At 47.3% G+C, this 20,920-nt stretch overlaps 2 protein-coding genes and 1 long non-coding RNA gene across 5 annotated transcripts in view; 1 reads left to right on the forward strand and 2 right to left on the reverse strand.

Annotated features, from left to right (window-relative positions):
- Window positions 1-8,137: 8,137 nt before the first annotated feature.
- On the reverse strand, window positions 8,138-16,424 carry DHODH (dihydroorotate dehydrogenase (quinone)). Of its 3 annotated transcripts, XM_026495140.4 has the most exons (9): window positions 16,366-16,424; window positions 14,026-14,238; window positions 13,696-13,895; window positions 13,357-13,439; window positions 10,798-10,985; window positions 10,087-10,200; window positions 9,280-9,433; window positions 8,947-9,106; window positions 8,138-8,493 (listed from the first exon to the last, which is right to left on the reverse strand). In XM_026495140.4, the coding sequence occupies exons 1-9, from the start codon at window positions 16,384-16,386 to the stop codon at window positions 8,439-8,441; spliced, it is 1,188 nt and encodes a 395-aa protein (XP_026350925.2). In that variant the 5' UTR covers window positions 16,387-16,424; the 3' UTR covers window positions 8,138-8,438. The 3 variants fall into 3 exon arrangements, with proteins under 3 accessions (XP_026350925.2, XP_026350926.2, XP_057170198.1); XM_026495141.4 differs by lacking the exon at window positions 8,947-9,106 and having other exon boundaries at window positions 16,366-16,409; XM_057314215.1 differs by lacking the exon at window positions 9,280-9,433 and having other exon boundaries at window positions 8,384-8,493; window positions 16,366-16,409.
- PKD1L3 (polycystin 1 like 3, transient receptor potential channel interacting) overlaps window positions 14,163-20,920 on the forward strand; it is a 69,034-nt gene continuing 62,276 nt past the window's right edge. The window contains exons 1-2 of the mRNA XM_057314214.1: window positions 14,163-18,686; window positions 19,925-20,047. Coding sequence (XP_057170197.1) covers window positions 18,392-18,686; window positions 19,925-20,047 — 418 coding nt within the window. The 5' untranslated portion in view covers window positions 14,163-18,391. The remainder of the gene's footprint in view (window positions 18,687-19,924; window positions 20,048-20,920) is intronic.
- On the reverse strand, window positions 18,471-20,273 carry LOC130544114 (uncharacterized). Its single transcript, XR_008960102.1, has 3 exons — window positions 19,904-20,273; window positions 18,916-19,020; window positions 18,471-18,655 (listed from the first exon to the last, which is right to left on the reverse strand). It is a non-coding gene; the product is annotated as an uncharacterized LOC130544114 (long non-coding RNA).

Below are 20,920 nucleotides of genomic sequence, written 5' to 3' on the forward strand. Positions count from 1 at the left end.
TGGCTGCCAGAGCTCCAGCCATCATACCCATGTTCCAGGCAGCAGAAGACTTCCCAGAAGTTGCACACAATACTTTCATTTATATCTCTTTCAGTAGGATGTGGTCACATATCCACACCCAGATGCAATGCAGCTCAAAGGCTGAAAGAAATATAACCTTTATTTTGTGAATAATTGTAGAATATAGACCTGTTTACAAGACAACTGACCTGATCTCTTCAGAGGTTACTGTTCTAGATTTTAAAAGACAAAAGAGACATATAGGTGAGCCTTGACTGACTGTGGGAGATATTTTGAAGACAATGAAGAAAAATGGAATATGTTAGATGATATTTGAGAATCATGGCTGGTTTCCTTAGGTATGATCACAGAATTATGGTTTCACAGGAGCATGTCCTTATTTTTAGAAGATGCAGGCTATGAAGTACTTAGGAATGAAATGTCCTGACATCTACCACTTCCTTCAGAATGGTACATCAAAATACAATATATCAATAGCTAAAAATATCGATAGAGAAAACATGGAAAAGATAGTAAGAATTACTGAGCCTAAGTGGAGGAGGTATGGACATTTATTATACTATTCTTCAACTTTTCTGTATGTCTGAATTTCTTATGATAAAAATTAGGCGAGAGCAATTCCCTGTTTGGTTTGGCCATCCCACGGTCTTTCACGTGAGGTTGGCTGCCTCTTGGAGAAAGGGAATGATGTTCCTATGGGCCCTCTTGAGTCACTCAGTTCAGAGGGTCTACTGGTGGGTTGGTTCCCCACAGTCAGCCAGGGTACATTCCAGAGCTTTTGAGTGTGGAGAGAGAGGACTACATCTTGGCCCTCAGCTTCTCCAAGGGCCTTCCCCCATCACCCAGGATACAGCATGGCAGCAAGGACCCAGGAATGCCACCACCCATGGGAGATAACAACGTGGCAGAAGGTAGAAAATGAATCCACTACATAAAATCATCTTACAATGTGAAGGCATCGGTCTTCTATTAGGACACTACTGGGTAGAGTACAACAAATGCTAGACCCGAAACTAGAAGAATCTACCCTCCCTCCACCGTTTCTGCGCGTAACGTCTGTGGAGCATTTCAGCTTCGTCCTCTGCAAAATGAGTAGCGTGACCTCTGCTTCCCCTACCTCACAGGGCTGTCGGAGGCCCAAAGAAGATATCGTGTGTAATTTTCTGTAAACTTACACATGTACAAGATCATTAGGAAGGTGACCTTCTTGTCCAGACTCCTTCATCCCATTAGGCTCCCATGCAATTATCCACAGACACCAGGACCAAATGACATTTTCAAAATTCTGCTTATAGTGGTTTAGAAATATCTCCACAACTATGGACTACGGGAAACAAACTGAGGGCCTCAGAGGGGAGGGGGGTGGGGGAATGGGATAGACCGGTAATGGGTAGTAAGGAGGGCACGTATTGCATGGTGCACTAGGGGTTATACGCAAGTAATGAATCATCGAGCCTTACATCGGAAACCGGGGATGTACTGTATGGTGACTAACATAATATAATAAAAAAATAATTAAAAAAAAAAGAAATATCTCCACAAATTCTTTGGTTCTCCTCCCTTCAAAAATGTAACCATATTTCCCTTCCCTTTGAGTGCAGGCTGGACTAAGTGACTTGCTTCTAACATAGGGTTGCCAGATAAAATACATGACACCCAATTAAATTTGAATTTCAGATAAACAACAAATCATTTTTAGTGTAAGTATATCCCAATATTGCATGGGTTATACTTACACTAAAAGTGTATTCATTGTTTATCTGAAATTCAAATTAAACTGGGCATCCTGTTGGTTTTGTTTGTTAGTTTTGCTAAAACTGACAGCCCTCTCCTAATGAACAGATTGAAGCGGCATAAGTAACAGTATATGACTCCAAAACCGTATCATAAAAGGCACTGTAGCTTCTACCTTGCATTACTCTCTTGCATTACTCACTCTGGGAGAAGCCAGATGCCATGGTTTGAGGATCCTTGGGCAGTCCTACGGAGAGATCTACTGACATATCCTGCCGACAGCCAGCACCTACTCCCGAGCCACAGGAGTGAACCATCTGGAAGTGGATCCTCTAGCCCCAGTTAAGCCTCAGCTGACTGAAGCCCCAGCCAGTGTCCTGGTTGCAATCTCATGAGAGATGCTGAGCCAGAACCACCCTATAAGCTGCTCCTGAATTCCTCACCCAGAGACGCCTTGTGGGATAATAAATGATAAGTGTGTCAAGCTGCTGGATTCCAGAACTTCAGGATCAGCCCTGGCCGGCACCGAGGTGTCTACAGAAGTTTCCCCGCCTTTCCCAGGCTCTGAGCTTTGATCACCATACCCCATTCTACCACCTTATTTCAGACCAATCAAGTGCCCAGGAGAAGTATGTCTGAAGGCTTTTTAAAAAATTAATGGTACACAGTACAGTCTACCTGTTCAAAGAAGATGAACTTTTTTTTTTTTAAGTAGGATCCTTGCCCAACATTCCTGCTCCCATCCTCATGGATAACTGGACAAAATGACTGGCTACAGAGCTAAACCAGAGCAGCCTATCTGAAGGTTGGCTGAGAAATGGCTTTTTTCCCAAACACTGGATGCGTGTGACTTGATGTACCTACCCCTTTGAGGAGAACCACGGCCAGAAGGAACCCCAGCCCTTTCTGATACAATGCTGTGCCCACTTGTGGGCCTCACCGGCGGGAGGCTGACCTGAACAGGTGAAAATGGGAGAACCCAGGAAAACTATTCCCCTTCTGTTTTCCTTCCCTGGGGTCTGACTAGTAGAAGACTCTCTTTCTCTCTTTCTCTCCCTCCCTCTCTCTCTCTCTCTCTTTCTCACACACACGCAGAGACAGAGACAGAGAGAAATGGATGTGACAGTCACCCTGGCTGCAGCCCAAAGTGGCTTGCTAAACCCACAGTTCCGGTTTTCTTTTTCCACAAGGAAGAGACATAATGTAAGCTATTCCCCAGGGAGAAAGTAGAGAAGAGCAGCTTACTCCTGACCCATACTCGGAAATTCCCATGTGGAGCAACATAAGAGGAGAGGGGACCCTCCCTTACAAAGTTGGAGAGCAAGTATGAATTGGCATACCTCACTCTAATGGCATTTTAGCAGTTAACTACCAACAATCTGAGTGCATATAACCTTTGCCCAAATGATAACACTTCTGGGAATCTATTTTACAGAAATTCTAGAAGAGCAAAAGATGCATAAACCAAGAGACTCGCTACAGCACTGCCTGTGATGGAAAGAGTGAAGACAGCCTACACGCACCCAGCATCAGTCATCATTGGTGGGTCTGTGCTGTGGAAACCCTCAGTTCTGTTAAAAAACGCACGGCAGATCTAAGAGAAGAACACTGGAAAAATCCGTGATGGTAAGTGAAAAAAGCAAGTTGCAAAATAAGATTTAACTTATTAACTGCTTATATGTAACTAATGTAAAACTGGCCAGGCCAGTTATGCACGGAACACAAAACCTAGGGGTGAACAATGTATCAGCAAATGGTATCAGCAACTCTGCGCACCATTCCACTCAACGATCCTGGGCCCCAAAGGGCTGGCTACCCAGGCATCGTCAGTCTATGTCTCCTAGCACTGTGGGCTTCTCTGGGCTCCTGGCATCATTTTGAGAATTAATAAGAATTGCTACTCCTTATCCCACGTGGCCCCTGAACGCAGTCCAACTACTTACTCTGGTCCTCGAGGGAGAAGCAGCAGCCTGTTGCAACTGTGCTAAGAAACAGAATGTCAGTCTCCAACAGAGAACCTTCCGAAGGGTAACTCTTCCTGATCCCTTCCCTTTCAGAGCAGTTAGTCATAAAGCCAGTAGGTGGCACAGAGCAAGGCAGGTGCCTGCAACGGGCCAAAAGATGAGCAGGTGGCTCAGAGTATCGAGCCCACACAGAACGAGGAGGGTGTCCACAAAGGAAGTGGAGGGGGCACTTGGTGTGGAGCATCAGAGTCCCGGCCAATAAGGAAAGTGACCACAGAGCGGGGACAGGCCAACGCAGGGATCGGAGCTTCAAAGGTGTGAGGAGGATGTCTCTGCGGGGAGCAGCCCAGAGCCGGTGTCAGAGCTGCACAATGTCAGGAGGGCTGGGGGATGGCAGAGGGTGGCTGGTCCCAGGCAGGGGGAAGGATGCCCACACACTGCAGAGGGTAGGAACTGGAAATAAGATCTATAGGAGAGGACGGACCAAATAAGGAAACAGAGTAAACATTAAGAGAGCCAGGTTTTCCATTGTCAGAGAGGGAAGTCACAAATGTAAGGAAGGGAAGAAACTAGAATGAACGTTATGGTTTGGGATTGGAATTGAAGGCATCAGTCTGAACTCATGGTTTTCAATATATAGAAACGTGGGGGGGTGCGTGTGTTTGGGGGGGCGCATGTGTGTGCACGCACTTACACACGTGTATATTCCCTAACTCTGTCCACTGAGAGGGCCTGGGAGCAGCAACCCCCCAGTGGCATTGAGCACCCCCCGCATCCAGATCTTGATTTCCTTTTTTTTTTTTTAAGATTTGATTTATTTGAAAGAGAGAGACAGCACAAGCAGGGGGAGGGGCAGAGGGAGAGTCAGAAGCAGCCTCCCCAGTGAGCAGGGAGGCCGATTCGGGGCTCAATCCCAGCACCCTGGGATCATGATCTGAGCCGAAGGCAGACGCATAACCGACTGAGCCACCCAGGCGCCCCCAGAGCTTGATTTCTAATCATTCTACAATAGAAGGAACCAGGGCTCCTTGGAGGAGTAGCTGGTTCCTGGGCTGGGACAGGGAAATTATCTGATAAGCCTGGAGTATCTTGGGCCAGAAAGCAAGGAGATGCTAAAAGAATACTGATGACATGTAAAAAGGACACACAAGCCACCTGAAGAGACATCCATTGGCCCCAAATAGAGGACAAATTAGGCATCAAAATATGATAGTAATAGATTTTGAGCCTCTCTCCCGGGGCGCCTGGGTGGTACAGCGGTTAAGCGTCTGCCTTCAGCTCAGGGCGTGATCCCGGCGTTCTGGGATCGAGCCCCACATCAGGCTCCTCCGCTATGAGCCTGCTTCTTCCTCTCCCACTCCCCCTGCTTGTGTTCCCTCTCTAGCTGGCTGTCTCTATCCTGTCGAATAAATAAATAAAATAAAATCTTAAAAAAAAATATATTAAAAAAAAAAAAGATTTTGAGCCTCTCAATAAAATTGAAACCTATGAGGCCACACTAATATAAACGACGGTTGGATGAGGAACTGATGATTGCATAGTTTCAAAGTACCTCCCTATAAAATATTTCTTAATTACCAAGAAAAATAAGTCACTCTGCAGTGGGCAAGCCCGGCAGACACACCTCTGAATGACCCACGTGAACATCACCAGCAATGGGACAGACGGCTGCGTGTCCCCCGGCAGGACGCAAGGACACGGCTCTGCTTCTCGGACGTTCCTGCCATAGCCGCAGAGTCTGAGTCCACTCACGGCAGAGCACCAGGCGAACCCAAGTGAGGGAAACTCTACACAACAACTGGCCTATCTTCTTCAAACGCGTCAAGGACATGCAGTCAAGGACGGGCAGGAACTTTTCCACACAGGAGACTCAAGAGACGGGACAAGCAAGCGCAGCATGCGCTTCTGAGCTGGACGCTTGCACGATGAAGGACCGGATTGGGACAACTGGTAAAACACTGGCCTGGAGGAATTTTCTCTTGTGTGTATTGCAGTCCACAAACTCAGTGGTCTGAAACAGTCACTATCAGCTCACAGTTCCTTTTTATTTATTTATTTATTTTAAGATTTATTTATTTATTTATTTATTTATTTGAGAGAGAGTGTGTGTGAGTGGAGCAGGGGCGAAGGGACAGAGTCCCCAGGCTGACCCCACACTGAGCACAGAGACTGACGTGGGACTTGATCTCATGACCCTAAGATCATGATCTGAGCTGAAACTAAGAGTCGGAGGCTCAACCGACTGAGCCCGCAGGCGCTTCCAGCTCACAGCTTGGTATCAGTAGTTGAAGCTCAGCTGGGTTCTTTTTTTTTTTTTTTTTAAGATTTATTTATTTTAGAGAGAGAGCCCGCCAGCAGAAGGAGGGGCAGAGGGAGAGAAATTTTAGAGCAGACTCCCCCCTGAGCACGGAGCCCACTCAATCCCAGGACCCCGAGATCATGACCTGAGCTGAGCCTCAACTACTTAACAGACTGAGCCTCCCAGGTGTCCCATCTGCTGGGTTCTATGCTCAGGGTATCACAAAGCCAGGATCGAGGTGTTGGACAGGCTGGGTTCTTACCCAGACACTTTGGAATCTGCTTCTGTGCTCACTCAAGTCTTTGGCAAAATCCAGCTCTTTGTGGCTGTAGGTCTGAGATCCATTTCCTTGCTGGTTACCAGCCAGGCGCCAGCACCTTCCTTCTCATGCCCCCCACCCGTCTTCAAAGCAACAACACTTTGATCCCTTCTGATGCTTCGAATCTCTCTGATATCTTCTTCCCCCAGAGAAAATGCTTCCTTTTAATTGGGCTCATGTGATTAGACTGGACCCACCTGAATAATCTATCTTCAAGGCGGCTCCTCCGTTAAGCCATGTAACTTAACAGTCACGGGAGGGATATCGCATCACGCCGTTAGGTTCCAGAGATTAGGACAGGGCATTGGGAAGGGGGGAGGCATGGTAGAAGTGCTGCCTACCACACAGCCCGTAGATGAAGTGACGCATCAGTGCTCATCTCCTGACTTGGATGGCTGTGTTGTGGTTGCGTAGCAGAATGCACTTGTTTGCAAGAAATCCACACTACAATACTCAGGATGATGGAGAATCAATTTACTCTCATACGACTCGGTATTAAAAAACAGTTCTTTGTATTATTTTCCTAAAATTATTCTATACATGTCTGCGCAGAGAGATAAAAAGAGAGCTATGGACACGTTTGTATATCAAAAGAAAAATATCTGGAAAAATCTAGAAAGATTCAAGAGTTACCTGTGATTACCTCTGGGAAATGGAGTTATTTAAGGGGGAAAAGAGGTCCACAACTTCTATTTGGGGGCTATTTTTAAAAAAGAAAAAAACAGGAGAAAGGTCTTTGAAAAGGAGAGTAGGAGACTGGCTGCTGGTTTCATGGCAGAGAGTGAGCGGACACCAAAGGGCCGGGCTGAGGCCAAGATTCAATGCTGAGACAACGGGACACATGAGCGCTGTTACCGTCCTGGGCCTCTCACAGAGTGACCGAGAAATCGAATTTATTTTTATTTATTTATTTTTTTAAAGATTTTATTTATTTGACAGAGACAGAGACAGCCAGCGAGAGAGGGAACACAAGCAGGGGGAGTGGGAGAGGAAGAAGCAGGCTCCCAGTGGAGGAGCCTGATGCGGGGCTCAATCCCAGGACCCTGGGATCACGCCCTGAGCCGAAGGCAGACGCTTAATGACTGCGCCACCCAGGCGCCCCCGAGAAATCGAATTTAGAATAAAATCTGCATTGAGGTGATGGGAACAAAGGTAATTTCCTGGCGGCTGTGAGGGGGGCCACACCCCAACAGCACTGCCCAGACAAGGTTTCCAGCTTCTCTCCGCCATTTGCTTTTCAGTATTGAAAAGACTGGTGTTGCTCAATCTCTTTAACGATACGCCTCTTTAGCATCTTGTCTACAGTCTGCAAGCACCTTGAGAACCTGTCTGCCCGATGGCACCCCAAGTCACAGATAATAAAGAAAGGAGACAGCAAGCACATTTTCCTGTGATGGGTTGAATTGTGTCTCCCCAAAATTGCTATGTTAAAATCCTAACCCCCAGAACTGCAGAAAATTGCCCTTATTTGCAGAGAGGGTCTTTCCAAATCCTATCTTTACCGAGGGAATCTAATTAAATTGAGGCCATCGGGGTGGGGCCTACTCCGACGTAACCGGTGTCCTCATACATACGAAAAGATGAGGACCCAGACTCACAGAGGGAAGACAATGTGAAGACAGAGAGAGAATGGCTAACCCACGAGCCCAACTCTTGCAACTCTATGTTTGAAATTTAAAAAACTTCAAATAAAAAAAAGTAAAGATAGAATGAGAGAGTCAAGCTCGTCGGAAGCCCGGTACAGATTGCAGGCAGCAGAGGCCAAAGCCCGGGGCCCTCCAGAAAAGGCTGGGATTTAAATCCAGGTTTTAAATGGCTTTATTTTTTCCATGATTTTTTCCCCTCAAATATTTAATGTCCTTGCAATATTAAAGAGATTTGAGTCCAGAAAGAATCATGAATACAGCTCATGGTCCGACAAGTAATTAAAGAAAGCCACGTGTTGATTCAAGTGACACTCATGATTGGCTTTGACAAAAGTCAGGCCGGAGGAAGGGCTCCTGTGGGTTGGGGGATGTCGCTGTCCTCTCTCAATCCAGCCACAAAGGCCCACCTGCTTTAGTGAGAAGATTCCAGATCAGGCTTGCGACAGACAACATCCTCACCTCCGATGATCTGCTCCAATGGCATCTGTGATTCTGGTAAAACCCTGCTCCCTGGAAAAAGAGAAAACAAAGCAATTTCAGCAAATGGTGAAGGACAGGCCCTGCTCTCGCTGGAAGCCCATATCCACCCAGGCTGTCAGCCCCATAACTGCCTCTTTCTCCCCCAGAGGCATGCCTTGTGCCTCCCACATGGTCTTCACACCAGGAAGGAAACCAATGTCGAGTATTCACAGCTCCCTAACCTCAAGCCAATGTTCCTGAACAGGGATGCTGCCCAAAGTCCACAGGTCAATAAATACCACTGTCTTGGCAGTTAATGGCGAATTCCTTGGCCCTGTTTGTGCTTTCTCATAGGAGCAACACAGTAATCTTTCCCTGTGTTTTTGAATCCTTTTTGAAGGAGGAACAAATAGGGACAGGTAAATAGCATCTCCTTCACTTGAGTCATTCTGAATTGATACCACATTAACTCTCCTGTTTCAAGCCACCCATGGCCCCACTCACTTCAAAAGGGCCTCCAGCTCCCGCTTGACCCTGCCCACCACGGGCGGTCCGCGGTAGGTGAGAGCCGTGTACAGCTGCACCAGGGAGGCCCCCGCCCGGATCTTCTCCAGCGCGTCCTGCCCACTGCTGACGCCGCCGACCCCGATGATGGGGACTCCGCCTGCACCGAAGCGCATGCAACAGTGTGAGGAAGGGCGGGCAATGCGAGCACCTCGGTTTGCCTTCCGCCCTCCGGCCCCTGCGGAATGCAGTTCAGGGAACCCCGAATCCGATCAAACCCCAGAGCCCGACGAGCCGCACGCAAATCTGAAGACACAGGGACCGAATTCTTGCCTTTGGTGAGTGCATACATCTCCCGGATGGTTTGGGTTGATAAATCCCGGAGGGGCTTCCCACTCAGCCCTCCTATTTCAGAGCGCAGGGCACCCTGGAGGCTGGCAGGGCGGCTCACTGTGGTGTTTGTGATAATCAATCCATCGATGCCTAACTGCAGTGTGAGACAGAGAAACAGCCCTCCGGTCATGGCACAGATGGAGCTGGAGAGGCTTCCCTGAGGGTCTGAGCCCGCAGCCGGGCCAGGTGCCCACACTACAGCCCCTGGAAGCAAGAGCCATAACAGAGCTCACTATGCTTCTAGAACAGGTGTCTGGATGAGCCTCAACATAACCATAGCAGTCAACCCATATCGCCACCCACAAGGTTCCACTAGCACAGGGTTCAATGCTTAGAGCCACTCATTTGAGTCCTGCCCAAGGCCCCGAGGTGGTAAGTGGTGGAACTAGGATCTGAACCCAGGACTTGCAGATTCAGTCTGTGTTCGCACCACTCTCCTATGACACAGGGACCTGGGGTCAGACTGGAGAGGGTCACAGAATACCCTAGTCTGACCCAGGATGCAAGCGAAAGCCTTAGAGCCCTTGCCAGATAGATCTGAGCAAAGAGAGGAGGGAAGAAGTACAGGAAAATGACTCCTCCAAACATTCGCTTTGTATTCTGTGATAAGTTACATCATGACGGATACCAAACCACCTCTCACTGTCACAGAAAGGAAGCCACGCGCTAGCCCAGCTGGCCAAGTGCCCCCCTCCCCCCTCACCCCCTCGCGGTGAGGGACGTCCCAGGGCCCAGCCTGACTCGCACCTCTCTCACCACACTAGCAATATCCTCCTTGTCCTGGGCTGTGAGGTCGGGTGCGATCTTCACCAGCACAGCTGGCTTGCGTGCTCCCTGCAGGGCGTCCCTCTCCTGCAGCACCTAGAGCAACACACGGCCAGAGACAGGGACCCTGAGGCCGCAGCCCCCAGTGCCCCTGACCTGCAGCCCCAGATCAGCATGGTCTCACACTGAAGCAGCAGCAGCGTCTCCTTTCCCGGAAATACAGCTCCCGGTTATGCCAAAGACCCCATCAAGATGGATGTGATTCTCTTGAACCAAGGGATCCCCAAGAGTAAGTCCCTACTGTTGTCATTGGCGTTAGCTAATATATTAAGGTTTACTTAGACTTTTTTCCTAAAAGGGATAACCAGGAAATACTGTCACAAGTACTATTTGATAAGGAGTCATCCAATCCATTCATTCAACGTGCTCATTGCTAGGGATAGAGAGACCCAGCCCCCTGCTCTCACAGAACCTTATGGTTTAACAGCAGGGGCAGGTGACTGAGCCATGAATCACTGTTGAGCGTAATCAGGGTTTCTACAGGGGATTACGAGTATAGCAAGGGGTCCCATCGGTCCAGGTGCTAAGGACAGCTCCTCAACAGCGACGTTGAAGCTTCCCTCTGGAGAAAGAACCGGAAAGGAGTGGGCAGGTCAGGCTGGCGGAACGGAGCCCGGACAAGTAATTGCTTACCTTGGTCAGCAGGTGGCGCAGCTCCGCCTTTCCCTGAAGGCCCCGCAGCCCAGCCGTGTTGGGACTGGACACGTTCACTACCAGGTAGTCCGCCAAGGGGCCCAGGACGCGAACCCCCTCCGCGTAGTCTGCAGCAGCGTCCACCGAGGTCTTATTCTTCCCCAGGTTTATTCCTAGTGGCAGCCCCTCTGTGAAGATCGTTCGTCAATATTTTGTCCCCAAGCGCCATTTCCCGTGCAACATGCTGAGGCCGTCCTTAACTACACAGCCCTGCAGGCCTCCACCTCCGCCTGGGATCTTCCCGGGGCCCGGGGGTGGGGGGCAAACACCAAGAAAGCTGCAGGGTAGGGCTGCCTGCTGACCGCGGGGAGCTCACTACCTTTGCGCAGCAATGTCGGGGCAACTACTGGGATGTTTTACTGCATTGTGCCCTTTCTCTTTTTAAAAATTTAATGGAAAATGGAGAGATTAGGACTGCAAATACAAAAGCTAGGGTTCATAAATGTAATGAGGGCGGTCAGAAATCCAAGCTTGTTTACAAGGGGGCAAATGTTTACTCTCGAGGGCTGTTTGCTGGCCTTGAGTCAAGTGACTAGGTGGGCATTGGTGAAGAAAAAGCACAATTAAAGATTATGTATACAATACTGGAAAATGTTTTCCACTATTCATGCCTAATATAGAGCTATAATTCTTTTATAACTTAGAATTTCAGTTCTCTGAGGAGGGATTCCCCCTCATAAGTAGGGTGAGTGCACATCCCAGTGGTCCCAGAAAAGCCCTGACGGCTGCTGTACCCTGGGCATAATTATTAACGCCCACAGCCTTCACACTCCAAAATGTCTCATTTTGCACAGTAAGTATTATGCCAACCAACTTAAAAACCGATGGGATTATCAACTTGCATTTTGGACTTGGAGAAAAATACATTTCAGAAACCTGCTATGCGTGAAAGCAAGAGGTTGTCTGTACTTCTAAGCCACCACCCTATCTGCAAAGGTCACTGGTACGTCAGTGGTGCTGGCTGCTTTTTCCAGCGGGTGGTTGGGAAAAGACCTGGAACAGCAAGTGAGCCCCCAAAATGTGTGTCAGGTCAGTGGGATCAAAAAGCACCTTGTAGTATTGCTAACCACCTTCTCATGCCCTAAACTGGCCCCCCTTTTAATCACCAACTTGAAAGTAAATACTCCCTGGAGAAGGTAGGTGAGGAGGGGGTTAGCACCCAATTAGACAAAAGCTCAGCAAGGCCTCCAAGCTTCCCCAGTCCAGCCTCCACCAAGCCAAGCAGGTAAGCCGGCTTTAAAAGGAGCACCCCTTTCATGCAGCTAATGGATCTTCCATCAGCAGTGAGCTGCCCAAAGGGCCAAGACTTTCAACTTAGAAATTTCTGAATTACTCTGTCCTCAAAGGGCACCACAATTTTTGCAATTCATGTTCCTTATTGTGCTTGCAATAAGCTATCTTCAAGTCTTCTAGCTGTAGGAAAACAGGATGTGTAGAACTCTGCTCTAAGATTCTCCTTCAATCCATGTTTGTGCTGGAGTGGGGGTGAGGGGATGGGCAAGGGAGAATGGGAGAAAGCTCACACTGGGAACAATTAAAAGAAGGAAAGGATAAAAAACAAAAAAAAAGAAAGGAAGGCAAGAAGGAAGGACAGTATCACATGCCATGGAGGTCATAGTCTAAGGTTCAGAGTTCCCCAAATGGGAAGGTATGTAGGACTCAAGGTCTGCTTCTACCAAAGCCTGGGATTTCCAAACAAGGTCATTTCCTCCTCCTAAAATCAGAGATTGTTGACTGCCTTGGCCCTTTCAACCTCACTTCCTCACGTGAATCTGATGTCCACAGGTTTTTCTCATCTTGCCACCAGGCCATTTAATGAGACTATACTCCTGGAAAGAGGTCCAGAGGGACCCAATGAGGAAAATGGCCACAGCCCCACACAATCTCAGAGGGCGACTGGGAAGGCATGGTGAGGACAAAATAGTGCTACACGCACTTACGTGCATCCTGCGGCACAACAAAGCAGAACCCCCCCCCCAACATACGGCAGCATCCCCCCAGGTGGCCTCCCAAAATGCACGGTGTCTCTGAACGAGTCATGAAGGCTATTTTCCCAAATGCCAAGATCAGCTCTCCCGGAGTAGGAAGGAGTATGAGTAATTTTAACTGTCTTCTTTATGCTTCTCTGTATTTACTAATGGACTAATTACACAAAAGGACAACAAAGCAAGACAGAGAAGATGGCGCTCAAGGCCTGCTCACATCTCCCACACATGTGACGAGGAGGAGCGGCTTTGCTTTGCTCACTTCTAAGCTGCCCCAGTTATGATATAACCCAGGTTATATAACAAGGCAGAAACTAAGTGAGTCTTTGCTGAATTGTGAAATTCAGTTAAAATCTTGGTGGCTGTGGTAAAGCTGGGAAAATTCCCGAGTTCCATCGTGGTTTTCTTCCTATTGCTGAGTCATGTTTTTTTCACTAGGAATGTTCCTGACGTTTCTCCCACAGGTTTCCTTCCAATAAATGAAGAAAGCCCCTCTAGTGCACCCCCACTTTACCTTCTGTGAGCCTGGCCTGTTTCTCCTGTCTGGCCCGCAACCTGTGTTCCACCACCGAGAGTCCATGACTGTTAAATCCGTATCTGTAGCACAGAAGTGGGTGGGAGGGGGACAAGGTTAGAGCCCTCAGCCAGAAGGCACAGGCTTTGGAGGAAATGGCCATTTCCACTATACTTCTGACTTTCAGAAACAGGAAAAAAAAAATTCAGAGTCAGTTCTTAGACTTCCAAAGTCTAAACACCCCTAGAACTCCTAGAGAACTTGCCAGAACACCACCAAACAGAAGGAAAGATTTAAATTTGTAAACGAGCCACTGTTCCCTCTGGGCTATTCACCTACCTGTTAATGACAGCTTGGTCCTCAGGGAGACGGAAGACCCTGGGTCTGGGGTTTCCTTCCTGAGGCTTCGGAGTCACGCTGCCTATCTCAACAAAACCAAAGCCCATCTTGTAAAGTCCGTCCACAGCTTCCCCGTGCTTATCAAATCCTGCAGCAATTCCAACTGGATTTCGGAATTTATGGCCCAGGACTCTCACTTCCTAGGAAGAGGGAAACAAAGCCGGAGGTACACGGGCTATCCCGGTGTTTCTCAAAGTGCAAGCCCCAGCACGTCTATGTCAGAATTACCTATAGAGCTTGTTAATCAGAAGGTGTTCCAACAGCACCTACCAGCATGTCAGAGTCTTGAAACGTGGCACGAGGAAGGAGCCCCAAGGAGGTGACACGAATGGCCAGCCTGTGGGCTGACTCGGGGTCCAGCAGCCTCTGCATAGCCGGCATCAGGTGTTCAGCATAGAAATGTTCATCCCCCATGGCTGTCAGGTAGGAAGTAAAGAGAAGTCCTCCGCCCCCCAGGATGACCACAGCATCCTGGGCCCGCTTCTGGGGAGGGGAAAAAAGCCCATTGAGATTCCCTCAAGGCCAGACTGCAGTAACTTCTCTAAGCCCTTTACAGCCATGCACACAGGACATCATGACATGTCACATGAAGCAATGTCCCTAGCCTTCTGCTAACACTGGTCTCCTTCATTTCTAGTCCTGCTCACACACTGGCCTCTACTTTCAGCGGCTATAACCGTACTTCTGACACTCATCGTGCCCTGAAAGACTCCAGGCCAGAGGTTTCAAGAAAGGCAGTATTGCCTCCTAGGGGACCTGTGGTAGGCATTTTGGAGGAATGCTACTAGAGTTAGTGGGAAGGAATCAGTAAAGGCAGACATCCTGCACTGTTTTAGGCTCTCTGACAGATGAACTGTCCCTGTCCTGTATGACTTTTGATCATCTTACTGACATTCAGTATGTAAAAAGTATCTATTCATATTATCTGAGCCTATATTCCACCACATGAACACAAACTATCTCCTGCACAGTTTTCACGTACGTTGACTTTTCTAGGAATGCAATTCCCTCGTAAACTGGGGGACAACTGCACTGTTTCACATAGAACATTACCAAGGATTGTTCCCCATTTCAGAGATATCAGGAATGGTATAGTGCTTTGCTTGGGTGTTTGACAATAAAACATACCTGAGGCGCTAGAGTTTTGTTTTAAGATTTTATTTATTTGTCAGAGAGCTTGAGCACAAGCAGGGGGAGCAGCAGGCTCCCGGCTGATCAGAGAGCCCGCTGCCTGCGTTGATCCCAGGACCTGCGCTGAAGACAGACGCTTAACGGACAGTCGGAGCCATCCACACATTCCTGAGGCACTAGAATTTCTAAATAGAGGCTTAACCACCTGACTATATCTCACTGAGACATGCCGTAACATTTACATGCTGAAATACATGTTATTTTATTACAAACTAATGTCTCTTTTATATTCCAGTTAGGACATTAGTTGAACTTTTAAAATTATAAAATACAGATTACATCATACATAAATTCTACTTCAGGATAATAAAAGCAGTTGCAAAATGTTTTTTTAAAAAGGAGCATCAGGTCTTATTGAGTCAAGAATCACTATCCTGTTCAAAAGGTGCTTCATAATGCTTTTCTCTAGTTAACACTGCCAGGTGATGAGTCATTCATTCATTCATTCATTCATTCATTCATCTGCCCAATAGTGACAGAGCACTTCAAGAGAGGTTAAACAGAGTCCCTGCCCTCAAGGAGGACAGTCGCAGGAGGAGACAGTCGTTAGTCAATGATCACGCAAATATGTAACTGAGGATTAGTACAAAGAAAAAACCGTATAGGGTAATAATAGAACCCAACCCAATCTCAGAAGGAGAGGAAGGCTTTCTTGAGGAAGTGACTTAAAGCTGACGTCCAAAGGATAAATAGGAGTTAACTAGGACGCAGTGGGGACAGGAAAGAGTGTAAAGGCGCTCTCAGTGGCAGAGGGTAAAGAGATGCACCCAAGGAAGAGGGAAAGGAGAAAGGCTTGTTGGAAACCGAGGAATGAGGAAAAGCACGGCTTAAAAAGAACTGGGGAGATAGGCAGGAATCTTGGCCAGAATGAAGATTTGAGTTTTACTCCCTACACAAGTTAGTGACGCGATCAGATTTGCCCCTGAGAATCACTCCCAGCTGTTAATATAGAGCAAGTATTTATTGTCTTGCTTCTAGTCTCCAGCGGATCGTAGGAACGCCCCTTAATGTCAATCAACAAGTTATCTCGACGCGGTTACACAAGCCCCCGCCCCAAAATTTCATCTGGAAGTGTTGGGGCCATGTCTTAGTGTAACTGCATTGCACGTTGGATCCTGCACAGGATGTCAGGCAGTCATGTGTTCACTAAACGCCCGTGTGCCAGGCTCAATAAAAGTCTGGCCCACGTGCGTTGGCAAAGACCTGCATCTCCCTAGACTGGAACGTGCCGTTACACGTGTTAATGCACACGCACGAGCACTTGCAGGTGCCTCCACACACGCACAGACGTGTCCAGGGGGCCCACGGCCTCGGAGCGGGATCCCGTGCACACCTCGCCCAGGTTAGCCCTCTATTCTCCTCTAGCCCCGCACCTCGCTCACACTAACCGCAGCCGCACAACCCACTTTCTGAACTCACTTTGAGCTGTCTCCACGCCATGCTCCTTCCGCCACTGAACCCGCCTCTGGCTCATTTCCATTGGAGGAGATGGCGGCGAACCCTCCAATCACCGCCCCAGCAGCTGCCACTTCACCAATCGCCGGGCAAAAGGGTGGGGCGGGCCGCCCCGCGGCGGAAAAGGCCTCGCTCCGCCCCGAGGGTGTGGCTGGACGTCGGCGCGCGCAATCACGGCGGCGACGCCCCTTTCGCCCCAGACTCCGGCTTAGTCGCCGCAGGGTTGCAGGGCGCTGCGGCTGTGCTGGGCACGCTCCCGCTGTGTGGTGCTGCGACGTGGGCGAGAGACCGCGCATATGTGCATCTTCAGTTCTAAGCAGCTCTCTCACCAATATCTTGATCGTTTAAGTTGAACATTTGATATACTTGTGCTCTCGGTAAAGCATGTATTGAGAGTATGCATCAGACGCCGTAAAAAGGTTTGGAATCACCGCACTAAGATACGAATTGACCTCAGAGAAGATTCCATCAGCATCAGGTTTCACTAAAAAATGCCTGAAACGTATGTATGTACGTAAGTATGTGTGTTAATAAAGTGTTGGAAAATGAAGACTTTGTAGCAAAGTCCTGCACCCGAACAATTCCATTGCGGTGAAGACTTGGTGGACTCTATTTAGAGACCTTCCAAATTCAATGGATACTCTTTTATTTTCTGGCATTTCAAGATATTTCAGTTTTCTAGTTTGAGTTCCCACTACTGTCTCCCCAGGTGCCCCCCCCCCGAGTTATTTCTTTCTCTCTATACTTTCCACTTGTATGACTTACTCATATTGACTCCTGCCAGGATGACCCTTCTCGTCTACCAGTATGGCCCAGTGCTGGAAATAATTTCTTCCTACTCTGAGCCTCCATTGATACATGCTGTACCAGTCCAGTGACACTGTCTTTATTAAACTACAATTGTTGGGTCTTTTTTTTTTCCCTAATTAGACTGTAAACATTTTCAAGGTAGGGCACAGACCATATTCATCTTTTGTTCGATTACTGCAGTGTTTTTTCAAACTGAGGCAGTGTATTCTTGGCATAGACACTTAAGAGAATATTTGATCCTGGTGTCTTTACGTAATGATTTTTAAAAGTAATATGCGCGTCATTTGGGCCATTTGCACAACTAGCTGAACCCTGAAACCTATCAAACTCTTTCAGTGCCCACATTAATTTGTATTTATTATCGTATTTTGGTACCAAGAAAGAAAAATGGCTCAAATAAACAGATTCCCTGCAGGTGAAGGACAAATGACATGCTGTGTGAACAAAGGTTTTTCAGCAAGTTAAATAAAGAAAAGTGGTGAGAGAATGGATTTTCCCTGCAGCATGAAGTAGCGTGCGTGCTAAATCAAAACAACCTGTGCGGTCACACGCTAGTACCGTGTTTACCTGTCGGATCGCTATTTAGTGCAGCACGTTTTCATTTCATTGGTCTTCAGCGCTGTTTGCATTTAATTTGTATTCATCCTTTCATCAGATATTTATTTTTTGGGTTTTAGGATTGTGCGAGAGCTTTAGCATATAGTTTATGCCTAGTTTTATGTTTGAAACTCATTTAAAAAACAGAATATGATAATTTAAATACGTCGTGGGGGTCTGTAAGAATGGTTTCCTTTAAAAAAAAAGCACACACACAATACATTTCTTAATTTTTAGCAATACTGACTTAGCTATTCATCATCTTCTACTCCTTTACGGTGTAGGCTCAGCAAATAAAGAGCTATTCTAAAGCTAAAGGCACAGCCAGTTGTGTAGACACAGGTGGTGGTGTTCTTTAAATGCTCATTGCTTTATTGATTTTTGCTGTTTGTTTTCAGCTCGTAGGGACTCCACCTGGGTTCTTAAAAACAAAAACAGAAAGCCTATTATCTCCTTGACAAACTATCCCCTATTCCTAAAAGAATAATACTAATAAATGTGACAGACCCACCAAGAATATATTTAAAGGACCAGGCAGCTGCTGGGGCCCCCACACTGTTCTTGCTCACAGCTCACAGAGAAAATGTTCTTCAGGCGAAGAATCTGGCTTTGGTTATACATCAGAACAGCTATCATCCTAGGAGGTGAGCTAAATATCCCAGAGCAACATGGTAAAAAGCATTGTTATCAGCTTAACAGGTTTCACTGCAGCTACGAGGAAGCAGAAAATTACTGTCGTGTCTGGGGAGAACACCTTGCTTACACTTGGAACCTGGGGGTCCAGGATCTTCTCTGGGACTTTCTGGAAGAAGGGAGTAAGTGGTGGATTGGGCCACATCTAAAGCACCTGGGAAAACATCAAGAAAGAAAAAACCCAGGTAAGGCTCTGAGATGAGCGTTTACAAAGGTAAAGTCCTTGCTTTTACTCTGGAACAAGAGACAGAAAAAAATTAACATCTTTCCGCTTTTGTACATAGAAAAATCAGTCGCTTTACTTCATTACCACAGTTCCTCTGAAGTATTTATATTGTGGGGCTTCAACCTTTGAATTGTCTCTGTAGCAAAGATGATGAGGTTTTCTCAGAATTTGTCAAAAGCTAACCATACCTGATATTTCGCTGAAAGTACCGTGTAGAATTCTGAAGTGGGAAACCGTTTATGGCCGCGTTGTTCCTGGCAAGTATCTCTTCATCATTCTTGGCTCCAAGTTTCCTAATTCAGAAACCAGGAGAGAAATTATTTGCCTATTACCTTTCTTACAGAGATCTTTTCAAAATCATGCACCATAATATTGTGGTCTTGGAGGACAGTCCAAGGCACTGTGACATCACCATCATCTTCGTTGACCTCTAGGTAAATTAATATGAAGCCTTGTGATAAAGAACGCATAATATGAAAAAATAATCTGTAATGTGTGGGCGTGATGTGGAGAACAAAGGCAAAAGAAATATAGAGAAAAATTAAATCTCCTTACAACTTCCAGCCACTGACAGTTTCTTGAGACAGGCAGGGTGACCTTCCTGCAGAAGTTTAACTGCCTCAACGTTAATATTTTGCCGGAGGCAAAAGGCAACCTTAGCTTGACAATAGCCCGACCTCCAGGATCCCGTAAGTCTTCTTGAACATCTAAAAATCCCTTTCGAAACTTCCTTTATCTCTTCCCCCCCTAACCCCAAGATATATGTTAGCAGTCATCCTTCAAACATATGGCCCAATGATATCCATCTGAAGGGGCTTGTGACTAAGGTTTACTAGACAGTAGAAAATGACCCCTCAAGGTCCGGGAAACCTTGCTTCCAAATTCCTTAGCGACTTCCACGCCCTAACCCCTTCCCAACTGGAAAGAATGTAATCAGTCCCTCCTCACATTCCCAGGGCAGCTCTTTCTGCCCACAGGTCCTGTCCCAGTGTTTAATAAAACCACCTTTTTTGCACTGAAGATGTCTCAAGAATTCTTTCTTGACCATTCGCTCCTGGGCCCTCCAACAACATCTCACATTGGGGGGATATCCTACATTCCATCTATGAGAAGCTAGCAAAATTCGGTTTTCATATTTACTTTTTAAAAAGGTTGATTTTGGAGTCTGAGGCTCACCTGGGTCTGGTCCTCCTTCAGCAGGTGTCGCAGCCCACCGGCCCCCAAAGCCCCCCGGGTGCCCTTACATGTCCAGAAACTCCAACTGGATCTCATCAGAAGCGGACTCGTGCTCCCTGGGGCATTCTTTCATTTGCCAGGCTGGTAAGTGATGAAGCCACACGCCGTCAACGTTGATTTCTAGAAACTGATGCTACGTAAGGACGGCATGTGAGAGTATTGGTCAAGGCGTCTGCTCTGTGAAAAGGAGGTATATGCCAAGTGACATCCAAAGACCGAAGGAGGTAACAGACCAAAGAAAAAGGCTGACAAGTCCCGCTTGACAAGAAATGCTCTATTAAGGGGGAACCACCCAGGAGGAGAATGCTTAAGAATGTGACCTAGTCCTGTCTCGGGGCAGATCAAGGACTTTATGCCCCAAGGTTTACTTAAGGGTGTGGTTAAATGAAAAGAAAAACTGGGGTTGGGGGGATGGGGAGAATGTGCTTAAGAAGGTTTCTTGTCACAGAGTCTGAGTGATAGCGCGTAGGGTGCGTGTGGGGATTTTGATGATATTGATTATATAATGATTTTCATGATACTGATTAGAGTGAGAAGCTGTTCATCTGGAATGACTTTCATATACATCCCACACTTCAGAGTTGTGCCTGATGCTGCCTTCATTTCTTGGGTGGAGCATGGGAGAAGGCGTAGCCGTAAACTCCATTTTCCTCTTGTGCACCCCTAACCCATTTGGCACTTGGGCTTCAGAGGGAAGAGTACAAAAGCAAAGGAGGAAAATAGTAATATTGGTGCAGGAAGATGAGAAGGTGAAGGGTGAGGAGGCTGCTGTCGTGTCGGTTTGCTTCCTCGGGAGTAGGCGATGAGAATTGTGTATGTGAAGTTGGGTGTGTGGTTTCTCTTTCAGTCTACGTTTTTCATGGTGCTTGTGTCCAGCATTTATTCTTACTTAGTTCAGTGATTTCTCAAGGACCTAACAATGTCGCAGACAGTCCGAGTAAAAATTTTGTTCCACTT

Source organism: Ursus arctos, unplaced genomic scaffold (genome assembly GCF_023065955.2).
Source record: "Ursus arctos isolate Adak ecotype North America unplaced genomic scaffold, UrsArc2.0 scaffold_19, whole genome shotgun sequence".
Taxonomy (NCBI): Eukaryota; Metazoa; Chordata; class Mammalia; order Carnivora; family Ursidae; genus Ursus; species Ursus arctos.